At 47.2% G+C, this 27343-nt stretch overlaps 1 protein-coding gene across 2 annotated transcripts in view; it reads right to left on the bottom strand.

Moving 5' to 3' along the window:
• Positions 1-27343, bottom strand: part of CNNM2 (cyclin and CBS domain divalent metal cation transport mediator 2) — a gene marked incomplete at both ends in the record, with an annotated part of 162575 nt that overhangs the window by 12835 nt on the left and 122397 nt on the right. For both annotated transcript variants that reach the window (XM_080694604.1, XM_080694605.1), the window contains 4 exons: positions 400-493; positions 16923-17092; positions 19279-19416; positions 24092-24235. In XM_080694604.1, the coding sequence (XP_080550730.1) occupies positions 400-493; positions 16923-17092; positions 19279-19416; positions 24092-24235 (546 nt within the window). The remainder of the gene's footprint in view (positions 1-399; positions 494-16922; positions 17093-19278; positions 19417-24091; positions 24236-27343) is intronic.

Genomic DNA, 27343 nt, shown 5'->3' with positions numbered 1-27343 from the left:
GCCCAAAGAGGAAGCGACCCATTGGCCATCGGCAACAGAAAAGACAGCGCGGCGCGTGTGTTCACACGATGCACGGCCACACAGGCATGAGAAGAAACGAGGCTGAGCCCACAAGACGCAGAGGCAGCACTCGACGGGGCGCGTCCCATGCAAGCCCCTCCACGCAGCGCGGGAAAGGGAACCTGAGACGGCTCCGCCAGGCCGGTGATGCTGCGTCTCGGTCGGGGCGCTGGTTTACACAGGTATGGAAAAGCTCTCTAAGGGGTGTACTTGGGTTTGTAACAGCAAAAGTTGCAAAAGTAAATAAGGTTGGTTGTTGACAGGTACGGAGGGGGCGCTGACTGAGGAGGCCGCGACCTCCCAGCACCGCCTGCCGCGGAGGCTGAGAGGCGAGCTCACCTGGAGAGGCCGTGAGGGCCATCACGCCGTAGTAGGAGAACGCACTCGCTTCGAACTTCATCCCCTCCTTCCCAGCTTCGACTTCCACTTTCCCCTGTGCAAAGAAAGAGCGGGGCACTTCAGTCTGACTTCACGGGTCTCCGTGCACGGTACACAAAACTGGCTCCTCCTATTGTCCAAATTCTTTTCCCAATGACCCCCCAGGAGGTAAAGCTTCAGGTAACTTTGCCAGATAGAGGAGTGGGTCCGTTCATCTTAAATAGAAAAACTGAGCTGGGTGTGGGGCGCACGCCTGTAATCCCAGGGCTTGAGAGGCTGAGGCAGGAGGATGGCGGGTTTGCGGCCAGCCTCAGCAACTTAGCGAGGCTCTGGTGGTGGTGCACGCTTGTAATTCCAGTACTTGGGAGGCAGAGACAGGAGGATCGCGGGTTCACGGCCAGCCTCAGCTACTTAGTGAGGTCCTGTGCAACTTAGTGAGACCCTGTTTCAAGATAAAGAATAAAATAGGGCAGGGGTATAGCTCAGAAGTAGAATGCCCCTGGGTTCAACCCCTAGCACTGCAATAAATAAATAAGTAAATAAATAAGTATAAAGGGCTAGTGGTGTAGCTCTGAGGTACAATGCATCTGGGTTCAATCCCCTGCACCAAAAGAAAAAAGAAGGAAAAATAGAAAGAAAGAAAGAAAGAAAGAAAGAAAGAAAGAAAGAAAGAAAGGAAAGAAACTGGATTTGGGTGGATATGTGCAGGTGACAATAAAAGTGACAATTAACATCTGAGTCCACTCGATATTCCCGCATCCTTGCTCTGAGTCCTCCGGTCACAGAATGACGGTGCTCTTGCCCATCAGCAGGGCAAATGCTGGGGAGGAGCTGACAGGAGCTGCCCCAGCTGTTCTGAGGCCCCAGAGGTGGGGCAGAGTCAGGTTAGAGTCGCGTGGGTTGCAGCCACAGAGCAGAGGGCGCCGGCCCCCAGGTGGAATCACTGTGGCCCCCTGAGTGTGTGTCCTGGCTGGGCGGGCAGGACACTGGCGGGCAGGACACAGGCCCCTGAGGGCCAGGCCTGGCTCCGTCTCCCTAGGGAGCACATACAACCCTGTCGGTGTCTTGAAAGAGCACCTCTAATCCCAGTACTTGGGAGGCTGAGACAGGAGGACCCGGGTTCACGGCCAGCCTCCGCTACTCAGTGAGGCCCTCCGCAACTTAGTGAGATCCTGTTTCAAGATAAAGGATAAAAAACAGGGCTGCGGATGTAGCTCAGAGATAGAAGGCCCCTGGGTTCAATCCCCAATACCACACCAAAAAAAAAAAAAAAAAAAGGAAAAGAAAAAAGGTGCCTCAGCTTGCCTCCCCTCCTCTAGGCCTTTCATCCAGTTCTCTAACTCGTCTCTGCACGTCTCCTTCATCAGTTCTGCTGGGGACGGTGCCTCATCCGTCCTGCAGCCCAGGCGCCACCACCACCCTTCCCCAGCAGGCACCCCCTGGGCGACTGGACTCTCACACGCGTCACTTCTAGGTTCTCCAGCCCAGGTCAGGATGGCTCCTGGTCACGTTACCCATGATGCCTCTCCAGGGCGGGTTTCCCTGCAGCACATTTGACAACGGCAAACAAATGCTAAGCTACCGTGAGCTACCGCGGACTAAAAAAGAACTGCGTAACACTTCCCGATGCCGTGTGTGTGGTAGTGGGAACTGAATGCAGGGGCATTCTATCTCTGAGCTACGCTCTCGACCCTATATATTTTTGTTTTAATTTGAAACAGGGCCTCACTAAGTTGAAGCTGGCCTTGAACCTGTATTCCTCCTGTCTCAGCCTCCCAGGTACTAGGATTACAAGCGTATATCAACACGCTCCACTTCTCAATGTTGTGTGTGTGTGTGTGTGTCTGTGTGTGTGTGTGTGTGTGTGTGGCATTGGGGATTGAACCCAGGTGATTCTACCCAGAGCTACACTTCCAGTCCTACTTTTTATTCTTTTTTTTTTGAAATAAGGTCTCACTAAGTTGCGGAGGGCCTCACTAAGTAGCTGAGGCTGGCTGTGAATCTGTGATCCTCCTGTCTCAGCCTCCCAAGCACTGGGATTACAAATGTGTGCCACCATGCCCGGCTAGAATATTGGTTTTACCAGTCCCAACCAATTCTCTTGCTCTAAGACAGAAACTTAAAACTCTCCTCATACTTTTTCAGAGTGGGGAGAGCATTGTTCAGGCAACGGAATCCAGGATCTTGTGCATGGTAGGGAAGCCTCAATTTTTTTTTTTTTTTTTTTGATACTGGGGTTCCTGGAAACCCTTCTACCTCTGGGCTACACTCCCAGACCTATTTTTATACTTTTTTATTTGGAAACAGAGTTTCTTTAAGCCAGCGCGGCAGGCATTGAACATGCGCAATCCTCCTGTCTCTGCCTCCCAAGCGCTGGGATTACAAGCGTGCGCCACCACCCCGGCGAAGCCTCAATTTTTAAACCAAACTATGGAACAAGCAGATTAAAAAAAAAAAGCCCCGCCACGCAGGGAGGGCCCTCTAGGAGGGTGGATGTGGCCGTGAGAAGGCAGCCCTGGCCCTGCAAGAGCTTCCAGTCCAGCAGGAAGAGGACAGCACGGAAAAGCAATGAACAAAAGTGCTACAGGAAAAAGGCAGTACAGATACAGGTTTGGCCTAGAGTGATACACGCCTGTAATCCCAGTACTTGGGAGGCTGAGAAAGGAGGAGTGCAGGTCTGAGGCCAGCCTCAGCAATTCAGTGAGGTGACAGACAATTTAGGAAGGCCCTGTTTCAAGATCAACAGAGCTGGGGGTGTCGCTCAGAGGTGGCGTGCCCCTGGGTTCAATCCCTAGTGCTAGGGGGGAAAAAAAGAATATAAGGAGCTTAAAGAAAAACTCTTATTTCCTATTCTTGTGTAAAGACACATTTTATAGAGGGAAGGGACCCTAAGGATGAGCAGAACGCAGAGGGGACGAGGCGGTGTGCGGGGGGGGGGGGGCGAGGGGCGGGGCCTGGCGCGGGGCGGGCTCCCGGCTAGGGAAGGTGGGTGCTGGTGGGCAGCTGGGTGAGCGGGTACCGCGGAGCTGCGATGGAGCCACATGGTTTCAGGAAGACAAAGCCTAGGTGAGGCTGGGGTGGTCCCACAGTCCAGAAGGAGGCTACCATGAGAGGAGCCATGGGTAAGGGACGAAGGTCATTTTGTGAAGTGTAAGGATGAGGGGGAGTCAGGAATGGCCCCATCCTCCACCAGTGGCGATGGGCAAGCTGGCCAGGGGCTGCCCGATGCCGGGCCCGGCGGGGAGGCCCTTCGAGGAAGCGCCAGAGACAGAGGGAAGAAGGCTGGGCTGGAGCACTGAGGATGGAGACCGGGCGTGGAGGAGAGAGGGCGAATGGCCAGGGAAGAGGACAGCCTGCGGCCGTGCCATGACCAACGGGAGGAGGAAACCAAAACCACTGGGCTCGGGGAGAAACGGGGAGGAGAACCCTCGACAAGCGACTCGTCACACCCGGCTGGGGCTCTGGGCTTTCACCGCGAAGGGCGGGCACAGTGTCGACCCACAGTGTGGAGAGGAGGAGAGAGGACGGCGCTGGGGGCTCGGCGTGGCCTGCAGGAGCCTTTCCATCCGCTGAAGACGGGTGTGTGGAAGACCCACTGCCCCCGCAGCGGGGCCCAGCCAAGGCCGCTTGGGCCCTGGACACACACGTGGGAAAGAAGAGGTGGGGGGGGCACGGCAGCTGTGCCAGAGGTGGGGGCCGGGCAGGCAGAGGTAGCCAGAGATGAGAGCCATAAAACACCACCTGACGGCCGAGGCCTCCCGGTTGGTTTCCACGTCTTCCTGGACTAGGCCTGGATTCTGGTCACGGGGTTAACAGGGATACATACGGTCTCTGCAAACGGTGGCCTTTGTAGCTGAGAATCTCAAGAGCAACTACCTGCAGGACCGTCTCTACCTGAGCTTCTGTGCACAAACTAAAGGCAGCAGTGACTCCCACCTGCAGGGGATTTGTCGGCTTCTTTTACAACCTCCAGCCCCCTACATGCTCTGTGTCTCTGCAAGTGGGCGTCAGTCGACGGCTCTGTGACAGACTGTCAGAACTAGAGAGGCAACCATCGTGCCCACACGGAGACCGTGGGACACGCCGTGCCCGCTTCCTGGGAAGGCAGCTCCCGGAGCTCGGCCCTGCACACCCAAGGGCAGAGAGTGCACACGCTGACCCGGCTCCCGCTCCCAAGAGTGGGATGTGACCTGGGTGCTGGGGGTTGTAAAAGCTCTCCAGGTGATTTAGCAAGCAGCACACAGGCTGTTTGTGAAACACAGCCCCGGCTCTGGAACTCTAGCCCCGGCCTCTCAAACTGGAGAAAAGGCCCAGGCGTGGTGGGTCTGCTAATTAAACAAGGTCAGCCACAGAAAAATTCAGAGCATAAGGGCTGCAGCCTGCTCAGCTGACATCTCTCTGTCCCTCAAGACAGGGCCCCAGGCCTACAATCCTCCTTCCGGTTGCTACAGAGGTCAGACCCATTGGGCTGTGGGCGGACACGCTAGGTCAGCAGTTCTGGAAAGGTGGGTTCTAAGGACCGGTAAAGCACTCCTCTGCCTCAAAGCTGAGGACAGTTACAGGGTTGCCAAATTGCTATTTCCTTATATACAGTTGCAATAATTTCATTAAAGACCAGATATAGCTGAGTGTGGTGGTGGACACCTGTAATCCCAGTACTCGGAAAGCTGAGTTTGAGGCTAGTCTCCGCAACTCAGCAAGACCCTGTTTCCAAATAAAAAATAAAATAGGGCTGGGGGTGTAGCGTGAAGGTATAATGCCCCGAGGTTCAATCCCCAGCACCACAAAAATAAACAAAAAATAAGTAAATAAATAAAATTAAAATTTAAAAAGACCAGATATTTTAACTCCCCCAATTTATTTATTTATTTGTGGTACTGGGGATGGGACCCAGAGGCTTTCCACCCCCAGGCTATACTCCCAGACCTATTTTTATGTTTTATTTGGAAATAGGGTCTCACTAAATTGCTGAGGCTGGCTTCGAACCTGTGCGATCCTCCTATCTCAGCCTCCCAAGTACTAGGATTACAAGCACGCGCCACCACGCCTGGCTTAAGTCCCCCAATTTAGAAAACGTTATTTTAGAATAACAAAGTCTTCAACCTGAATACATACAGCCTAATGAATACACGCATACTGACTAGATATAGCCGATGAAAAATTCAGTGCAACTGGCTTTTTCTCATGTTGCCTTGAACTGGCGACAACGCTGTCACAGTGTGGACACTCGGGAACTCCACGCTGGGTTGGTTTTACTCCACTTATGAAACCGCAGTAGATGAAGGTTCCTCACAGTCTTTCAGCTCTACAATCTGCGATTCTACCACTGCAAGCATCTCAAGAACTGCCCAGCCTAGGGGCCCTCCCTAGGCTTCACCGGAGTGAAGCCTTCTGACAGGCAGGCTTTAGGAACGTCCAGCAAACACTGGGACGTATCAGTGGCTCCATAAAGACATCGTTTTCAAATGACCTCACCAGCACGTGGACGAGGGCCACCCCAGGAGGAAATGGCGTGCCCGCCTCAAGATCAATGAGGTGTCTTCCAGGAAAACTTCTTCCACATAAGGAACGAGCTACATATTGATTATACTTTCAACACACTCACAAATTGATCACATTATCCCCCCAATCAGGACAGGACAGGACAGGACAGGATGAGCCCATCATCTCCAAAGAGAGTTGGCGATTTCTATTTGTAAACTGACAAATTGGGAAGGAAGCCTCACGGCGCCCAGAGGAGCTGCTTCCCGAGTGAAACCCCAGCTGGAGCACGGCGCCCGCCTGTCTGTGAAGGACGCTCTCGGGTGACCTGAGAGTTGCCCCGTGCCCGGGAGCCTGTGTCCCCGCGGGCCTCAAGTGGGATCCTAAGTACCTAGCTGAGGGCACAGCTTCCATGGCTCCGGCGACAGGAGTGGCCAGCAATGCCAGGCCGCCGCAGACTGAGGGCTCCTCAGCTGCCCGGGGCACCGGGCTCTGGCCCTCAAGTTGTGCTCTTTTTGCACTTTGTCTGGCGGACCACCACCATGAAGCTTTCCGGGGGCTTGCCTTCAGAGGGAGGTGACCAAATGCCAAGCACTAGCCAAGAGCCACCACCAGACGTCAGCGCCACCGCGGCCTCGGCGCTCATGATGGCGCTGGTGCCAACTTGTGGGCCTGCTGCTGGATCGCGGGCGGCCAAGCCCTGCCACTCGGCCAGCTGGGGGCCCGTCGGAAACCAGCATCTCCTCCACCCGGATGGACCCAATGGGCGCAGGGTGGCGTTACAGTGCGAGGAAGACTGGACTGGAGGGAGGGGACAGAGCTGAACTCACAGGGAAATAACTCAGCCGCCCAGGAAGCCCAAAGGAGAGCACAGCACTGGACAAGCATTCAAAGTGGCTCAAATTCAGCCAGTGGCCGGAGGGTCAGTGGTTCTGGGCCCCCAAAGGACCAAGAGTGCTGAATACAAAGGAGCCGCAGTCAGCATCCTGGCCACCATGGCTGCTGGACCACAGGAGCGTTCAGATGGGCCTCACAATACCATCTACACAGTTAGAACCCAACTTTAACTTGCAAATCTGCTTTGATTTGCAGTTGTAAATGAGACTTCTGAGCAAAAGGAGCTCATATCAGTTTTATACTGACACACATTTAAGCAGTACACTTTCTTAAAAATAGGGTCCAGCCAGGCGTGGTGGTACATGTTTGTAATCCCAGTACTTGGGAGGCTGAAACAGGAGGATCGCAGGGTCACGGGCAGCCTCAGCTACTTAGTGAGGCCCTCTGCAACTTAGTGAGACTCTGTTTCAAAATAAAGAATTAAAAAAATAGGGCTGGGGGTGTAGCTCGGAGATAGAATGCCCCTGGGTTCAATTCCCAGTACCGCAAAAAAAAAAAAAAAAAGAAAAAAAGAAGAAAAAAAAAAGAAAAAAAAGGAAAAAAAGAGAGTCACTACTGGGTATCCAATTCATATTTTTCTCTAAAAGGGGGTTATATTAGCTGCCCAGGGTGGTGTCCATCTGTAATCTCAGTACTTGGGAGCCTGAGACAGGAGGATTGCAGGCTCAAGGACAGCCTCAGCAAATAGACTCTCATCAACCTAGTGAGACCTGTTTTAAAATAAATAAAAAAAAAATAGGGCTAGAGGTATAGCTCAGAGGTAAAATGCCCCTGGAATCAATCCTCAGTATATTAAAAAAGGAAATATAGGGCCATGTTATCTGCACTCAACTCAAGATTCCAGATAAATGATTGCCTTGGGACATACAGGCCTTGCCGCTCAAAAGTCAGGGAGAGCTGTGTGTGGCGGCACACACCTGTAACCCCAGTACTTCTGAGGCTGCCACAGAAGGACTGCAGATTTGAAGCCAGCCTCAGCAACTTAAGGAGAGTCCCAGCCACTCAGCGAGACCCTGTTTCAAAATAAAAAACAAGGCCAGGCGTGGTGGCGCACGCTTGTAATCCCCGTGCTTGGGAGGCAGAGACAGGAGGATCGCGCAGGTTCGAAGCCAGCCGCGCACGCTGGCTTAGGAGACCCTGTTTCCAAATAAAAAAATGTAAAAATAGGTCTGGGAGTGTAGCCCGGAGGTAGAAGGGCTTCCAGGAACCCCAGTACCACCACCAAAAAAAATAAAAAATAAAAAAATAAAAAAAAATAAAAAACAAAATAGGTCTAGGGTTGTGGCAAAGAAGTAGGATGCCCCTGAGTTCAACCCCCAGTCCTGCTCCTCTCCCCCAAAAAATTTGGGAGAAGATTTAGTACTGAAGGTTTGAATTCTCCCAACAGCAGGTGAAACCACAGGAAGTGTCCTCAAGGGCTGTGTGAATTCTTAGATGCCACCTGCCGCCTTCACAAAAGTCCTTCCTTTTTGTGTTAGGAAAGCATCTTTGGGGTCCATGTTGGGAGCTCTGAAAGAGTGGATGGGGCCATTGAAAAAAGAAAAAGCAAAAAGAACATTAATCTGAAGCATGAAATCAACAAGAAACAATGACGTGAGGGGGATGTATTTCTGAGGAGTATAAAATGGTCAAAAAATAGGTATAAATTATATGCACAGGAATCAACTCAAGATGGATCAAAGACTTAGAAATTAGACCTGAGACTGTGAAGTTAGTAGAGGAGAGCATAGGTTCAACACTACAACATATTGGCTCAGGAAATTAAAGCAAGAATAAACAAGTGGGATAGCATCAAAAAGTTTCTTCTCATCAAAGGAAACTATCAATAACCTAAAGAGGAAGCCTACAGAATGGGAAAAGATCTTTACCAACCACCATTCTGATAGGGGGCTAATATCCAGAATATACAAAGAGCTCAAAAGACTCTACACTAGCAAAACAAACAACCCAATCAAGAAATGGGCAAATGAACTAAATAGACACTTCACAAAAGAAGAGATAAAAATGGCCAATAGATACATGAAAAATTATTCAACATCATTAGCCATTAGGGAGATGCAAATCAAAACTACACTGAGATTCCATCTAACCCCAGTCAGAGTGGCAAGCATAAAGAAATCAAATAACAACAAATGCTGGCGAGGATGTGGGGAAAGAGGAACTCTCTTACACTGTTGGTGGGAATGCAAACTAGTTCAGCCACTCTGGAGATCTGTGTGGAGATTCCTAAGAAAGGTGGGAATAGATCCACCATATGATCCAGCTATACCACTCCTGGGTATCTTTCCAAAGGGTTTGAAAACAGAGAACTATAGCAACATATGCATACCTATGTTCAAAGCGGCACAATTTGTAATAGCCAAAATATGGAACCAACCCAGATCACCATCAACAGATGAATGGATTGCAAAACTGTGGGAAATACACACAATGGAATTCTATTCAGCCATAAAGAAGAACAAAATTATATCATTTGCAAGAAGATGGAAAGCCCTGGAGAACATTATGTTAAGTGAGATCAGCCAAGCACAGAAGGAGAAGGTACGTATGTTTCCTCTAATATGCCCAAACTAGGAAACACAGAGGATACCAATGGGGCTACAGGCAATGGAGGGGAAATACCAGCAAAGTTTGAATGGAAAGATAGGGGAGGAGGAAAGCTGATCTTGATTAATGAGGGTCTACATCTGAACATGTGTAAAATTATGAATATGACATTGTTACCCTGGACAACCAATGGTGGGAGGGGGGAAGGGAAAAAGGGGGCGGGGCGGAGAGGGCACCAAATATAGTTTAAATGTATACCATTTATGTTCAATAAAAATTTGTTTAAAAAAATAAATAAATGGAAAAAAGGCCAAAAAATTATAAGTAGTGAATATTTTATAGGCCAACATATGAATAGTTATTAATTAAATTTTGTTTTGTAAATTAAAATGTTACATAAATAGTAAAAAAAAATAGGTTAAATTAAATTAAATTAAATTAAAAAGGATTCCTTCTGCTTTCCTGATGTTCCTACCCTTACTTAGATCACAACCTGGCTCTGTGCAGGGAAAGCAATCATACTAGTTTTTATTATTTATTTGTTTGTAGTACTGGGTTTGGAACCCAGGAGCATTCTACCTCCGAGCTGCACCCCCAGCCCTATTGTTTATTCTTTATTTTAAAACAGGGTCTCACTGAGTTGGAAAGGGCCTCACTAAGTAGCTGAGGCCGTCCACAAACCGCGATCCTCCTGTCTCTGCCTCGCGATGCTGAGATTGCAAGCGTGCGCCATCACACCCGGCTACTAGTTTTTATTTACTTATTTTCCTCCTCAAATGACCATTTAATCCTTAAGCCAGCAGTCTCACATCTAGGTAAATAATATTTTTACTAATATATCTAGGTTAATATATTTATGGCAAAATTATTAATAAAATAGTAGTAGCTGATCAAATCAAAATGATAGATTACATAGAAAAGAAGTGGAAAGCACACAGAAATCACGTAAAACTGTAAATACATAGTAATTAATTAAACACTATAAATAATTTCCCAATAAAAATAGAGAAAATAAGCCGGCCGTGGTGGTACGTGCTTGTAACCCCAGCATTTGGGAGGCTGAGACAGGAAGATCACGGTTTGCGAACAGCCTCAGCTTAGTGAGGCCCTTTGTAACTCACTGAGACCCTATTTCAAAATAAAGAATAAAAAATAGGGCAGAGGGTGTCACTCGGAGGAAGAATGCCCCTGAGTTCCATCCCAGTACTGCAAAAAAAAAAAAAAAAAAAAAAGACAAAATAGAATAAATCACTGTACCCAGGCGTGGTGGCGCACGCTTGCAATCCCAGCATTCAGGAAGCTGAAACAGGAGGATCGTGGTTCACAGGCAGCCTCAGCTACTTAATGAGGCCCTTTGCAACTCAGTGAGACCCTGTTTCAAAATAAAGACTAAGGAGAGGAGAGGAGGAAGGCTGAGGTTGATTAATGAAGGAGCTACATCCAATATGTGTATAATAGTGAATGTGGCATGGTCAACCTGGGCACTCATTGTTGGGAGGGGGGAGGGGAAGTGAGTGGGGGGAGAGGGCACCAAGCACAGTCCGAATGTATGACATTTTCAATATGTTCCACATATAAATAAATAAATAAATAAATAAATAAATAAATAAATAGGGCTTAGGGTGTAGTTCAGAGGTAGAATGCCCCTGGGTTCTATTCCCAGTACCGCAAAAAAAAAAAAAAAAAAAAAAGAAAGAAATCACTGTATAATTTATACAGTTGGTGTTTTACAACGATCCTCCTGTCTCAGCCTCCCAAGTACTGGAGTTACAGGTGTGTAATACCCACGCTGGGCTGTTTTGTTTTCCTTTTACAGATAATATATTATATACACTTTTCTGTGCCTTACATACAATAATCTATGATGTTGTTGTTGTTGTTTGGTGGTCCTGGAGTTCCTGGAAGCCCTTCTACCTCCGGGCTACACTCCCAGACCTATTTTATATATATATTTTTTATTTGGAAACAGGGTCTCTTAAGCCAGCGCGGCTGACTTCGCACTTGCGCGATCCTCCTGTTTCTGCCTCCCAAGCGCGGGGATTACAAGTGTGCGCCACCACGCCTGGCTCTATGTATGGCTTTTTAAATTTTTTATTCTTTATTTTGTATTCTTTATTTTGAAAGAGCGTCTCACTAAGTTGCAGAGGACCTCACTAAATAGCTGTGGCTGGCTGTGAACCCGCGATCCTCCTGTCTCAGCCTCCCAAGTACTGGGATTACAAGTATGTGTCACCATGCCTAGCTTGTATGATTGATTTTTATTATTATGATTTATTTATTATTATGATTGATTTTTATTATGAATTTTATTATTATTATTATAAAAATTATTACATAATTTTTCAAAAAGGGTATTTCTCTAGCGTGTGTGTGTGTGTGTGTGTGTGTGTGTGTGTGTGTGTACTGGGGATTGAACCCAGGGGCACTTTACCTCTGAGCTACACCCCCAGTCCTAGTTTTTATTCTTTTTTTTTGAAACAGGGTCTCACTGAGTAGCAAAGGGCCTAAGTAGCTGAGGCTGTCCTCGAACCGTGAGCCTCCTGCTCAGCCTCCCAAATGCTGGGATTACAAGCATGCACCACCAAACCCAGCTTAGTATTTATTTTGAAACAGGGTCTCACTGAGTTGCAAAGGGCTTCACTAAGTAGCTGAGGCTGGCTGTGAACTGAGGTCCTCCTGTCTCAGCCCCCCATATGCCGGGATGACAAGTGTGCGCCACTACGCTCGGCTTTATTTTTTATTTTGAAACAAGGCCTCACTAAATTGCTGAAAGTCTCCCTATACTGCAGAGGCTGGCTTTGAACTTGCAACCCTCTTGTCTCAGCCTCCCAAGTACTGGGATTACAGGGGTATGCCATCACACCTGGCTTTATCTGGCTTTTATGTTTGATTTTTTTCCATATCTGTTAATTTTATTTCACTAGTTATGAATTTTAAAACTACAATGTAGCTTTTCTTGATATGATTTGCTCTGAGCGTGGAAAAATATTTCTACCAAAATTAAACTCCTATCCATTTTTACCTTTTGGTTAATTAATTAACTAATTTGTGGTACTGGGGCTCATTGAACCAAGGGTATTCTATCTTTGAGATATACCTCCAGCCCCTTTTTTTTTAATTCTGAATCAGGAGGTTCTCAAGTAAATTACCAGACCTTGACTCTCTGATCCCCGTTTCATCCTCCCAGGTACTGGGATTATAGGCATGCACTGCTGTGCCTGGCTCCATTTTTGCTTTTATATATAAAATTTTCTTAGGTTATTTAAGATTTGTAGAGCCAAGAAAGATTTTGTTATAATTTTCTTTTGGGGGACATCAGGGGTGGAACCCAGAGGCTTTCTACCGCCAGGCTGTATACCTAGACCTACTTTATATTTTATTTGGAAACAGGGTCTCACTAAGTTACTGAGAGCCTCACTAAGTAGCTGAGGCTGGCTTCGAACCTGTGTGATCCTCCTGTCTCAGCTTCCCAAGTGCAGGGATTACAAGCGCGTGCCACCACGCCCGGCTGATTTTGTTATAATTTATCATGTTCTTCTCATTGCTCTAAACCCTTCAATCAATTTTAGCCCATCAACCTTTTCTTCTGGCCGTGGTGGTGCACATTTGTAATCCCAGTACTTGGGAGGCTGAGACAGGAGGATCACAAATTCAACGTCAGCCTTAGAAATTTAGTCTGGCCCTCAGCAGTTTATCAAGACCCTGCTTCAAAATAAAAAAAATTTAAAAAAAAAAGGACTAGGGGTATAGCCTGGAGATAAAATGTCACAGAGTTCAATTCCCAGTACCGAAATTAAAAAAAAAAATTCCTATTAAACTTAAAGTTTTAGCTTTTTTCTATATAGGTAGTGGGAGATATGTACTTTGTGTTATGCAACTTACAAAAATTCTTTTAATTAAGTTGACTTAAATCATTTGCTTTATTTTATCTGGGGCTTACACTAAAAAAATGTGTGTAGTTAAAGAGTCCCAACATCAATTCCTACAGAGCTCGTGTAGAGCGAGAAGAGGGCGCCTCGCGGGCGCTGCGGCCGGGCGTGAGGACAGCCAAAGGCTGCTTTTCCTCGGACTTCCAGAAGCCCAGGGACCGACTCGCCAACCCCGAGCGCGAGTTCCAAGAGTCGTGTGGCAGTGTTTGAGGGTGCAATACACTTTGCGAATGACGGCGGCTATGCCAGATGGCTGCGGGGACACTGGCATTTCATTCTCTTCTTCTCTGCAAGAACATGACTCTTACCAACTCTGCAGTTGAAATGTGTCCACTCATCAAACACACTCAGTATATGTCATACCTCTATGAACGGACAGTTCAAAACGGTCACATATATAGAAATGACACAAAGAGGTATTCACGTATAGGTATACATACATGGATGCCTTAGAGATATCTTTATTAAAAAGGCTTACTTATAAGCAGACAGAGATTATAAAGCCTTTTCCATGAAATTTACTTTAATACCCATGGCTTTCTTACATAGCAGTGAAGTATTAGTGAGTCACAACTAAATAAACACCAACTATGTAAAAACAGACATCTGAAAGCCACGTGATTTCTAATATTACAACTAAAATTCACAATATCGATCCCCCCCAATTCCCCTACATCCCGGCCTTTAATGAAATTCAGAGTTTCTCTAGGCTTAAGGAGTAATCAACGTAAGCTCTTATGAGAAACGTGAAGATCTTGTTACCTCACTGCAATAAATAAAGATGTTCCCTATAGAGCCCTCGGGGTTTCAAATTTATTTATCTCCAGAGAAAAGGAAAAACCGAGTAAGGTGAAAGTTAATATAAGAATTGGGATTTGGGAGGCTGAGACAGGAGAACTGCGGTTCGCGGACAGCCTCAGCTACTTAGTGAGGCCCTGTTTCAAAATAAAGAATAAAAAATAGGGCTGGGGGTACAGCTCGGAGATAGAATGCCCCTGGGTTCCATCCCCGGTACTGGTGGGGGGAAAAAATTGGGATACCGAACTAGTAACCCTGGGAACAGATGTTCCTAAGAAAGTACGGAACCGTTAGCCCAGGGTGCCTCCTCCCCTCCTCTTTCTGTATCCCTCAACGCTGCCAGACAGGCACACGTGAACACGAACACGTTGCCAGAGCTTCTGACGTCTGTGCATCGGGGATGCGGTGTTTTCAAATGAAAAGAACTTTAATTCATTTCAATAACTGGGGCCTTGCCACTCTACCATAGATTTTCAGGACCACGCAATACTAATTGGGTTCCTGTGCTGAGTGAGACCTCCAAATTCATACCAAGAATTATCAGGAAGCTGACAGGGCCAGTATTCTTGGATTAAAATCAACTTAGATCTTTTCCTAAAAAAGTGATTTGTTAATGAGGGGCACAAGAAGTCAATAAAACATTGTTTATTTACCGTAAGCGGGGCATGGCAGCGCACGCTTGTAATCCCAGCATTCGGGAGGTAGAGACGGGTAGAGACGGGAGGATCACAGTTTGCAGACAGCCTCAGCTACTTAGCAAGGCCCTTTGCAACTCAGTGAGACGCTGCTTCAAAAATAAAAAGGAAGCTGGGCGTGGTGGCACACGGTTGTAATCCCAGCGGTTGGGAGGCTGAGACAGGAGGATCGCACAGGTTCAAAGACAGCCTCAGCTACTTAGTGAGGATCTCAGCATCTTAGTGAGACCCTGTTTCTAAATAAAATATAAAATAGGTCTGGGAATAATACCCAGTGGTAGAAAGCCTCTGGGATCCACCCCCAGTACCACAATAATATATAAATAAATAAATAAATAAATAAATAAAATAAAAAAGACTAGCAGAGCATGGTGGTGCACACTTGTAATCCCAGTACTTGGGAGGCTGAGACAGAAGGATCCCAGGTTCGCGGCCAGCCTCAGCTACTTAGTGAGACCCTCTGCAATTTAGTGAGACCCTGTTTCAAAAATAAATAATAAAAAGTAGGGCTGGGGGTGTAGTTCAGAGGTAGAAGGTCCCTGGGTTCAATCCCTAGTAGCGCGCGCGCACACACACACACACACACACACACACACACACACAGACTAAAAACTAAGGCTAGGGGTGTAGCTCAGAGGTACAGTGCCCCTGGGTTCCATCCCCAGTACCACAAAAAGAAAAAAAAAGTGTATTAACTGTAATAATAAAAACAACAATAAATACATTTTCGGATGGTATTAATGGAAAAGATACTAAGGTGTCTCTTGGTCACTGTAAGAGATCAAGACTTCATCAAGGGTAGAAAGAAGAAACGATGAAAGGCAAGACAAGAGGACCCAAAGAAACCACACAATGAATTTCGTGCAGCCAATGAGATTCGGACAGGTTCAAGTACTCCCCAGACTCTTCTAAAAATACTGACATCTGAATTCAGTATTTTCAATAGACTCACTGCCTTGGTGATCGCTAATAAAGTGCCTAATTAACCAGCTGGGTTGGTGCACACCTGTAATCCCAGTACTTGGGAGGCTGACACGGGAAGACTGCAGGTTTGAGGCTAGCCTTGGCAACTAAAGATCTTGTTTTGTATGTGTGATACTGGGGACTGAGCCCAGGGGCATTCCACCTCTACATACCCAGCCCTTTCTTTTTTTTGTTTTGAAACAGAGACCTGCAGCTGAGTACAGTGGTGCAGGCCTGTAATACCAGTACTTGGGAGGCTACGACAGGAGGATGGCAGATTCGAGGACAGCCTCAGCAACTGAGACTCTCAGAAACCTAGTGAGACCCTGTTCAAAATAAAAGGGATGAGGTGGAGCTCAGAGGTAGAATGCCCTTGGGTTCATTTTCCAAAGCTAAAAAAGAGAAAAAGAAAAGAAACAAGTCAGGCGTGGTGGCGCACACTTGTAATCTCAGTACTTGGGAGGAGGAGACAGGAGGATCCTGCTTTGCAGCCAGCCTCAGCTACTTAGTGAGGCCCCCTGCAACTTAGTGAGACCCTCTTTCCAAATAAAGAATAAAAAATCGGGCTGGGGGTGCAGCTCGGAGGTCAAATGCCCCTGGGTTCAATCCCTAGCACCAAAAGAAAAGAAAAGAAGCAGGGACTTGCTAAATTCCCGAGAGTCTTGTTGTGCTGTTAGGTCTGTTCACAAATCTGAGATCCTTCTGTCTCTGTGTCTCAGCCTCCCAAGTACTAGGACGGCAGGCATGCACCACCACGCCCAGCTAAAAACGAAAAACACATTTTAGCCAGGTGTGCACGCATTTGTAGTCCCAGGACTTGGGAGGCCGAGACAGGTGGATCGCAGGTTCATGGTCAGCCTCAGCAATTTCGTGAGGCCCTCTGCAACTTACTGAGACCCTGTTTCTAAGTACAGAATAAAATAGGGCTCAGAGGTACAATGCCCCTGGATTCAAACCCCACTATCAAAAAAACAGTCGCTAATGATATTGCCTTAGAATAGAATTATTTTCCAGCTAGGAAGAGAGACAGAGGACATTCTCCCCTTATGCAGAAAGTTAACATGTAAACCTCGACACCCCTCCATCTCCAACAGGCCTCCTCCGAGCTGAAAAGCTGGGGCCGCGGTGGGAGCATCCATTAGATGCTAGGTATAAAAGCCGGGCGCTTGCTGACCTGCAGAATGAGAACGAAGTAGTCTACGGGCTTGCTGTGCTGGTAGAGGTAGTACTCTGGGGCTTTCTTGTTCTTCTCATCGAACTTCAGTTCCTGGATGACATTGGGGTGCTTTAGCAGCCTTAGAAGGATCTTCTCTGACATCTGGGATGGGCTAAATGCTTCTACTTCTATAGACATAAACACAACTTGACATTACACTTCAAAACGGACGGAAAAGATCACGCTAGTAACGCAGGCGTTCAGAGGGCAACACTGGACCAAAGTGAGGCGACTCGGAGGAGCAAGGCTTCCGCTGGGCGATCCGCCGGGGACGGACTACCTGGGAGAAATTAGAAAACGCTCAATTCTCAGACTGCTTCCTTTTCAATCTTTCCTTCTCCACCCGTCACTGGGTTCGGTCTCATTAAAAAGCCCTGCGTTCCTGGCTGATGGAAACCGACCGGCAGCAGGCTCCCGGGGCGCCAGGAAGCCGAGGCGGTGCCGCGGGGTTAGTGCTGGTGCGGCCGCTCCCCGCGCTCTCCCGCGACTACCCTGAGACCTCCGGGGACCACCGGGGGAGAGTCAGGATAAAAGCAAGGCCGTGCACCCCTCAACATGCACTCCAGCTTGCCAACAACAATAGAAAAGAAATGTTGGTCAGCGTTTCCGAAGAGAGTAACTTTATTTAAAATAACAAAAGTCAAAACGACCCACTTGAGGGTGCCTTTCCTGAAACTGGACTTTATGGTTTCTCAGAGGCAGAGTAGGATAACATTCGGTTTTAATGTGCGGTTCTTAATTGAGGAGGAGCAACATTATCAGAATTAGAAAAAGAATAATAAGCAAGTTAAAGATATTGTTTACTTTTTATTTTTTCCATTAGATGCTAGGTATAAAGGCTATTAAATTCTCAATTCGCTTCTATGACTTTTGGGTAATCATAAAACAGTACATTGCAGAAAATTTGGAAAATACACAAAAAAGTAAAGAAAATAAAAATCATCAATGAGCTAACCACTTAGATAACCGCTCAGAGCAATTTGGTGAGTATTTCTTTCCGGTGCTTTGCCTAGGCATGTGTGCCTGCATACGTGTGTATATGTGTACACGTAAAAACCATGACTAAAATCTGAATGTGCACATAGATTTTTTTTTTTTTTTTTTTGGCGGTACTGGGGATTGAACCCAGGGGCATTCTATCCCTGAGCTATAACCTCAGCCCTATTTTTTAATCTTTATTTTGAAGCAGGGTCTCACTAAGTTGCAGAGGGCCTCACTAGGTAGCTGAGGCTGGCCACAAACCTGTGATCCTCCTGTCTCAGCCTCCCCAGTACTGGGATTACAAGCGTGCGCCACCACGCCTGGCTTGCACATAGCTTTATATCCTGTTTTCCCCCCACTTTGCATGAACTCATGGACATTCTCTCAGGTCAAATATCAGACTGTAAGCATCTCCGTGTATCTGAAACACGCCTGAAAGCAATGGTGGCGTCCCGGCAAGTGGCTGCTGGCAGCCTTCTTTGCAAAATATCTTAAGTACACTGCATGCAGTTGCAAGGTACTGGCTGCCCGTCTTGGAAGCGGACATCTTCTACAAGGCTCTGGGTACTTTCAGGCTCTCCCACTGCCCCTGGCCAACAGAGCTCACCCTTGACCTAGACAGCCAGCGGGGGACGCGAGAGGCTGGTCAGTCTCCTATGTCTGTTCAACCTTCACCTCTCGGGAGCAGTCAGAGCCGGCTGGGGTGGTGGTTTTAATAATGTGAATACTTGCCTCCTGGCATGGGCCCAAGTTTAGCAATCTGATTTGAAGAGGCCACCAAGAAATCCGTGTCAAAGTCCTGAGGATTTCTGATTTCATCAGAGCCATACCCAGATAAAAAGATGTACTTCTGCCAACCTACTGTTCTTCTTTGGAACTCATAGCACCTGCGTGGCCACTGATGTCCACCTGTTCTCCAAGGCAAGCTGCAGAAAGAACTACTCAACTGTCCAATCAAACGAGGTAGTGTCGGGTTTGCACTGTCAGCCTACTCCGCCAGCTGGCTGCATGGACTGAGCTGGAAGGAGATGGCCTGGCCTGCCCTACACATGCAGCGTGGCACCGACAGTCATTCTTACCTTCAGACCAATTTTAAGTTACTGGTCCACCCCTGGTAAATGTCTCAGAGGGTTCATGCCGACACTGAACACGGGAGAGGAGAGAATTTAAAGAGAAAAAAACAAAACAAAACAAAAAAAGAACAAAAAACAAAACACAAAAGTGGCATTACTTATCACCCCATTTCCCGGGCCCCACCCGCAGCCCCCAGTCAGTGGTGGTGCAGACGGCTCCGGGGCTGGCAGCGGCCTCGCGCTGTGGTAAGTGCACTTGCCTGTTGCTAGGAAACGGTGCATGGCCAGGAGGAGCTGCGGTGATATTTTAACCTTCATCTCGCTGTCTGTCTGCTTAAAGGCAGAAAAATCTTGCTTTCTTTCACGGTGGGCAACTTTCTTTTTCGTCCTGTTGTCGGCTGAGGGAGGAATGAGAAAAGAAAAGAAGAGAAAAGGAAAAAATGAGAAGATGTCATCTTCCCAGATCACCCAGAAGGGCTAGACCCTCCCCAGGCGTGGGCCCTCTGCCCACCAACGCCACGTGAAGGAGACAGGGGAAAGCGCCACCAGCCGGGCACAGGGCATAGCCGCCACTGTCCTCGCTGGCAGACAGGCTGGCAGCGGCCTCGCGCTGTGATCCAGCCTTGCCTGGCTTGTTAGCCGGCCACACGGGACGGGACGGGATGGGACGGGATTGGGCAGCGCGGACGAAGCCTGAGGCCTGCGTGGGCGCCACGACTCAACGCCACCACACTCCGCGAAGGGCTGTCACCACGCTGCCCAAGAAGGAAGGTGTCCCTGGGTCTCAGCCGCAAAAAAACTAAACGTGTAAACGGAATCTGCCAAGAAACAAACAAGACTGCCTTCACGCAAGGCTGTTTTAGTTATGTCTGTTTGCTCCATTCCTAGCCAAGGCCATTAGATCCTCAAGGCCAGGCAAACCTCCCTGGAGAGGGCCCGAGAGGAGACAGCCCCGCCCTGTGGGACGCAGAGTTTCTGTTACAAGAAATGTTCAGGAAAAGCACCTGTGTGTAAATGGATGAGCGTGAATGCATCCCAACAAAACCATCCATGGACGTGTGTGTGTGTGTGTGTGTGTGTGTGTGTGTGTGTGTGTGTGTGTGTGTGTGTGTTGGTGGTGGTAGTGAACTTGGGAGCATTCTAACCCTGAGCTATTACCTCAGCCCTTTTTCCCTTTTTTTGTTGTTTTAAAACAGGGTCATGCCGGGCGTGGTGGCGCACGCTCTGGTAATCCCCGCGCTTGGGAGGCAGAGACAGGAGGATCATGCAGGTTCGAAGCCAGCTCAGCTGGCTTAAGAGACCCTGTTTCCAAATAAAAACATAAAATAGGTCTGGGAGTGTAGCCCAGAGGTAGGAGGCTCCTGCGTTCCATCCCCAGTACCACTAAAAATAAATGAATAAATGAATAAATAAATAAATAAATAAATAAATAAATAAATAAAATAGGGTCAGAAGCTGCCAGGCGTGGTAGCACACGCTTGTAATCCCCGTGCTTGGGAAGCTGAGACTGGAGGATCACACAGGTTCGAAGCCAGCCTCAGCTACTTAGCGAGGCTCTCAGCAACTCAGTGAGACCCTGTTTCCAAATAAAATCTAAACTAGATCTGGCAGTATAGCCTGGAGGTAGAAAGCCCCTGGGTTCCACCCCCAGTACCACCAATAAATAAATAAATAAATAAATAAATAAATAAATAAATAAATAAAACAGGGTCAGAGGCCAGGCATGGTGGCACATGCTTGTAATCCCAGTACTTGGGAGGCTGAGACAGAAGGATCATGCAGGTTCAAAGCCAACCTCAGCTACTTAATGAGGCTCTCAACAATATAGTAAGACCCTATTTCCAAATAAAATAGAAAATAGAGCTGAGAGTGTAGCCTGGAGGTAGAAAGCCCCTGGGTTCCATCCTCAGTACTACAGTAAATAAATAAATAAATAAATAAATAAATAAATAAATAAATAACAGGGTCTTTCTCTATTGCTGAGAGTCCCTACGTTGCTAAGGCTGACCTCAAACCTGGGATCCTCCTGTCTCAGTCTCCAAAGTACTGGGATGACAGGTGTTTTTTCAAATAACTGAAAAGCGTGCAAAGCCATTCTTAGTGCAGGCCATTCAGAAAGAGCGGCAGCGCTCAGAGCTGAAGCTTGCCAGCCCCCGATCTAGACGCCTCTCACACGAAGCCTTGTTTTAAGTATTTTTCTGGACAAAGTAACAATCAAGAAAAAACTGGCTTGAAGACCCAGTTGGTCGCTTCAGCCTCAATGATCAGGAGCCCCAGATTATCACTTCCTGCCCAGGGCAAGACAGGGCAATAAAATATAAAATAGGGCCGAGGGTGCAGTTCAGAGGTAGAATGCCCCTGGGTTCAATCTCCAGTACCACATACACCCACACGCACGCACGCACTCACACACATACATCCGAAGCTGGGATGGTGTCACACACCTGTAATTCCAGGTGTGTGGAGGCTGAAGCAGGAGGATCACAAGTTTAAAGATAGCCTCTGCAATTTAGCAAGGCCCTCAGCAACTTAATGAGGTCCTTTTTCAAAATAAAAAGCAAAAAGGATTGGGGTGAGAGACAGAATGCCCCTGGGCTCAATCTCCAGTGTGTGTGTGTGTGTGTGTGTGTGTGTGTGTGTGTGTGTGTGTGTGTATGTGTGTGTGTATGTGTGTGTGTGTGTGTGTGTGTGTGTACATATGTATATATGTATATGAAGCATACACCTGAAACCACAGGTTTGGCGCTGCCCAGGGCACGTCAAGTAAGAAGCGCTTTCACAGGAAATGAGTCCAGTTGAGATTTAAAAGTTCAACCAACATGTCTATAAAACCCAAGTACATATGACTCCTAAACGTTTAAGCTATCTGTCTGATGACAAGCATCGCCCCTGGGAAAGACATAAATATACAGACACACTTGGTATTAATCAGCGCTTGTGAGGAAGGCTGAGAAGAATGCACACACAAGCAGCAATATCCTCCCGCACGAGGCCGCGTCCACCCTCCACCGTCAGAAGGATGAAATGGACACGGGAAAGAGTGTTTTCAAGAACTCCATTCAAGCCAGGTGTGGTGGTGCGTGCCTGTAATCCTGGCACCTGGGAGGCTGAGACAGGAGGATCACAGGTCAAGGCCAGCCTCTGAAACTCCGTGAGGCCTTCAGCAACTTAGTGAGACCCTGTTTCCAAATTAGAAATAAAACAGAGCTGGGGGTATAGCATGGAGGTGGAACACTCCTGGTTCAATCTCCAGCAACACACACACACACACACACACACACACACACACACACACCTCTATACAGATGTGGGGAGTGCATTTTCAGAAGATAATCATTAACTAAATATAAAATTTATTCTTTCAAAGATACATGGAAGAGTTTATTAATTTGAAAATGAGGAATGTTCCCTTCCAGAGAGACTGAAGATAACTCTCTGCTTTGAATGGTCTGTGTACACCTACAGGCCATGTTTCGAAGCCAACAAGATAAACAGAGCCCGGACACTTTCTCTACCGGACCCAGGGAGCCCCTCACCTCTCAGGCCTTGGGCCCTCTTTAACATTGAGTCCTAAAGGCCTCACATTGCTAAGAGCGGGATGGAGGAAGGGGGCTGGAGGCTCTGCTGCCAGAAACCCAGCTGTGCACTGAATGAGACGGGATGCAGCCAACACCAGCCCGGGATCAAGTCTAACACCTGGGCCCCCGAGCTACGGGTGCTCCCCTCCTCCTGTCTGCCCAAGGCCCCCTCCATCCCCACCTGCTCCCAGAGGAGGCAGAGAGCAGAAAGCATACAAACGCATCCTCACTCAGTACTTTACTCAGTCCTGCTTCCTAGGCCCCACCCGCCACCACTGCCTCAGCCGGCTGCAGGTGTGGCTCACCTGAGCCCCGGTCCCTGGGTCCCGAAACATGACAGTTTCATGAGCTGTCAACCATCAATTTAACAGACCCCATTCTTTTTTTTTTTTTTTTTTTTCATTTTTGTGATACTGGGGATTAAACTCAGGGACATTCTACCCCCTTGCTATACCCTCAGCCCTTTTTACTTTTTTTTTTTTTTTTTTTTTGCAGGTCTGGGGTGGAACCCAGGGGCATTCGACCTCCAAGCTACACCCCCTGCCCTATTTTTTTATTATTTATTTTGAAACCAGGTCTCACTGAGTTGCAGAGGGCCTCACTAAGTAGCTGAAGCTGTCTGCGAACCACGATCCTCTGGTCTCAGCCTCCCGAATGCTGGGATTACACGCGTGCGCCACCACGCCCGGCTTTACTTTTTATTTTGAAACAGGGTCTGACTAGGTTGCTGAGAATCTCACTATGTTGCGGAGGCTGTCCTCAAACCTGCACTCCTTCTCTCTCAGCCTCCCAAGTACTGGGATTACAGGTGTGTGTCGCCACCACGCCCAGCTCCATTCACTTTTTAAATACACGAATTAGGAGTTTAAGAGGAAAACAAAATTTATTTGAAAACAATTTGCCTAGTTATAAAAAGAAAATTTAATACAGAATGATGTTAACAAGATTTAAAAGCCAAGAGTGGAATTTCCTGTTCAGGACAAATAACGTGCAGGAGACACTGGTTCTTTTTATTTTTTGGTGGTACTGGGGTTCCTGGAAGCCTTCTACCTCCGGGCTACACTCCCAGACCTAATTTTATATATATATATATATATATATATATATATATATATATATATATATTTTTTTTTTTTTTTTTTTTTTTTTTTTTTTTTTAATTTGGAAACAGGGTCTCTTAAGCCAGCGTGGCTGGCTTCGAACCTGCGCGATCCTCCTGTCTCCGCCTCCCAAGCGTGGGGATTACGAGCGTGCGCCACCACGCCCGGTGAGACATTGGTTCCTAAAAAGAATACTACCATGAAACATTACTGAATCTGCCTCTGCTCCCCCTTGTTAAAAGGCCGGAACACACTGCGAGGCTGTACCCAGCCTACACACACCGTCATAATTATAAACAGAGCGGCCGACTCCGGGGAGAAATGTCAGATGACTCAGACCACACAACAGGGAGGCCGAAAGCTTTGGGAAATCACCCTCAGGCGAGGCTACTCACTGTACAGATCCGTTTCATCTAGAATCTCAGACTTGATGATTTCTTCAATCACATCTTCTAAGGTGACAATTCCCAGAACTTCGTAAAATGGATCGCCTTCTCCCTCATTGTTCACGCGCTGCACAATAGCCAGGTGAGACTTACCTTTAAAGGAAAAAAAGAAAAGGCTTAAGAGACAATTTTCTGGATTCCCTGAATGAAATTGTGTGTGTGTGTGTGTGTGTGTGTGTGTGTGTGTGTGTTTGCTATAAAAATAGCACCAAATTGTTTGCAGGAAAAAATCTGATACCAAATTATCGAAGTCCCTGTTTCAGTATTTAAAAATGGTGTAGAAACACCACGAGCAGACAGAAAGGATCCCAAACACGAGTAGTGGGGCAGCTTCCGCGCATCGGCTCCGCGCACGCCGCCCTGCACCACAGCCCTCTGCAGCCTCACGGATGCGGTCCTCTATGACAGCTCAGCATCTTTCCCCTGCATAAAGGAGCAACCAGTATTTTTCAAGTGACTACGGCCACAGACCTCCAGGGACCCCATCCCCCTTAGGAGGTTGGTACAGTCAAACTATTTTCCTAAGAATATTAAAATATTATTTGCCTTTTCGACCGTGTTGAGACTTGGACAGACGGTAAAAGGCGAGCGGCTCAGCTCACAACAAGGTGTGGGAGCCGGCAGCAGTCACGGTCACTGGTCACCACCACATGCTCAAGCTCGCTCCTCGAGTAAGTGGGAACGGAATTTGTTTAAGAATGTCCTTAACAGGCGGGCATGGTGGAGCACACGTGCAAACCCAGTACTTGGGAGGTTGAAACTGGGGGATCACAGGTTCACTGCCAGCCTCGGCAACTTAGCGAGGCCCTATTTCAAGATTAAAAATGAAATAGGGCTAGGGAGCAATTCACAGGTAGAGAGCCCCTGGGTTTAGTCCCTAGTACCATTAAAAAAATGTCCTTAATAAAGTGGTACAAACCAGGCATGGCGGCATACACTTGTGATCCCAGTACTTGGGAGGCTGAAACAAGAGGATGGAAGGCTCGTGGCCAGCCTCAGCTGCTTAGAGAGCCCTCTACAACTTAGTGAGACCCTGCTCTAAAATAAGGAATAAAAAGTAGGGCTGGGGGTGGAGGTAGAAAGTCCCTGGGTTCAATCCCTAGTACCATAAGGGAAAAAAAAATGGTACAAAGCCGGGCATGGTGGCACACATCTATAATCCCAGTACTTGGGAGGCTGCGACAGGGGGACCACAGGTTGGAAGACAGCCTCAGCAAGCAGTAAGACTCTCACCAACCTAGTGAGACCCTGATTCAAAATAAAAAATAAAACAGGGCTAGCGTGTAGAAGAGAAGTATGTTTCTGGGCCCAATCCCCAGTATTACAAAAAAATAAAAAAGTAATAGAAATATGAATTCCATTAGGTCTTGACCCAAAATACATGTCTTTTAATATTTGAACTGGCCGGGCGTGGTGGCGCACGCTTGTGGTCCCAGCACTTGAGAGGCTGAAACAGGAGGACTGCAGTTTGCGGACAGCCTCAGCTACTACTTAGGGAGGCCTTTTGTAACTCAGTGAGACCCTGTTTCAAAATAAAAAGAATTAAAAAAAATAGGGCTGGGGGTATAGCTTGGAGGTAGAATGCCCCTGGTTTCCATCCCCAGTACTATAAGAAAGAAAGAAAGAAAGAAAGAAAGAAAGAAAGAAAGAAAGAAAGAAAGAAAGAAAGGGAGGGAGGGAGGGGGGGAGGGAGGGAGGAAGGAAGGAAGGAAGGAAAGAAAAGAAAAGAAAAGAAAAAAAGAAAAAAAAAAAGAAAAAATTTCTATTTGACAAAATGAGGAATGCCATAGAGAACTGTTTGGTACTGGGGATCAAACCCTGGGGCATTCTTCTTCTGAGCTATACCCCAGAGTCATATAATAAAAAAATAAAACACAAAGAAGGCTTTTTTGGATGGGGTAGGTAGTGATATTAATTCATGCAGCTCTTACCTTTGTGTGTGGTACTAGGGATGGAACCCAGGGCCTTCTACCTCCAGGCTACACCCCAGCCCTATTTAATTTTTATTTGGAAACAGGGTCTCACTAAGTTGCTAAGGCTGGCCCTCAAATCTGTGACCCTCTTATCTCAACTGCTCAAGTACTGAGATTACAAACATGCATTACCACACCGGGCTTGTATGGAGTTTTAAAAATATTAAATATGTAGCCGGGCGTGGTGGCGCACACTTATAATCCCAGCGCTTGGGAGGCTGAGACAGGAGGATCGCACAGGTTCGAAGCCAGCCTCAGCTACTTAGTGAGGCCCTCGGCAACTTGGTGAGACCCTGTTTCCAAATAAAGTATATAAATAAAATAGGTCTGGGAATATAGCCCAGAGTAGGAGAAAGAAAGGGAAAAAAGCCCCTGGGTTCTACCCTCAGTACCACAAATAAATAAATAAATAAATAAATAGCCAAGCATGCTGGTGCACACCTATAACTCCTGTGCTTGGGAGGCTAAGACAGGAGGATCACAGGTTAAAGGCCAGCCTCAGCAGTATTACCTAGTATGAATACATATTGAATAATGTAACATGTGAACACATTGATGAGCTAGCAATTCAATGGACCGGTATTCTTTTTTTTTTTTTTTTGCCGGTCTAGGGATGGAACCCAGGAACGTTCAACCTCCGAGCTACACCCCTGACCTATTTTTTTTTTCTTTATTTTGAAACAGGGTCTCAAGTTGCAGAGGGCCTCACTACGTAGCTGAGGCTGTCCACAAACCGCGATCCTCCAGTCTCAGCCTCCCAAATGCTGGAATTACAAGCGTGCGCCACCACGCCCAGGGGGACCAGTATTTTTTAAATGACTTTGGTCATGATGTTACAAAATTGTGAGTGGATAAATGATCTGATAAGGTAGCAAGACAAAATAAGTCAGCCTCAGCTAACTTAGCAAGACTCTCGGCAACCTAGTGAGACCCTGTTTCGAAACAAAAAATTAAAAGGGCCGAAGGTGTAGTGTGGGGTTAGAATGGCTCTGGATTCAGCCTCTTGCGCCAAAAAAAAAAAAAAAAAAAGCAATTTTAGACTTACAGAAAAGTTGCAAGAACAGTACAAAGAGTTCCTACTGACTTTTCACCCAATTTCCCCATTGTTAGATCTTGTATTCCCATGGCATATTTGTCAAAATTAAGAAACTGACATTGACACATTACTACTAAATAAACTTGAGACTTTATATGAAGTTCACTGCGTTTTCCAAAACACTGTGGTTCC

This window comes from Muscardinus avellanarius, assembly GCF_963383645.1.
Source record: "Muscardinus avellanarius genome assembly, chromosome: 4".
Lineage (NCBI taxonomy): Eukaryota > Metazoa > Chordata > Mammalia > Rodentia > Gliridae > Muscardinus > Muscardinus avellanarius.
Note: the sequence above shows the minus strand (reverse complement) of the source record. Positions and strands in the feature narration are given on the sequence as shown.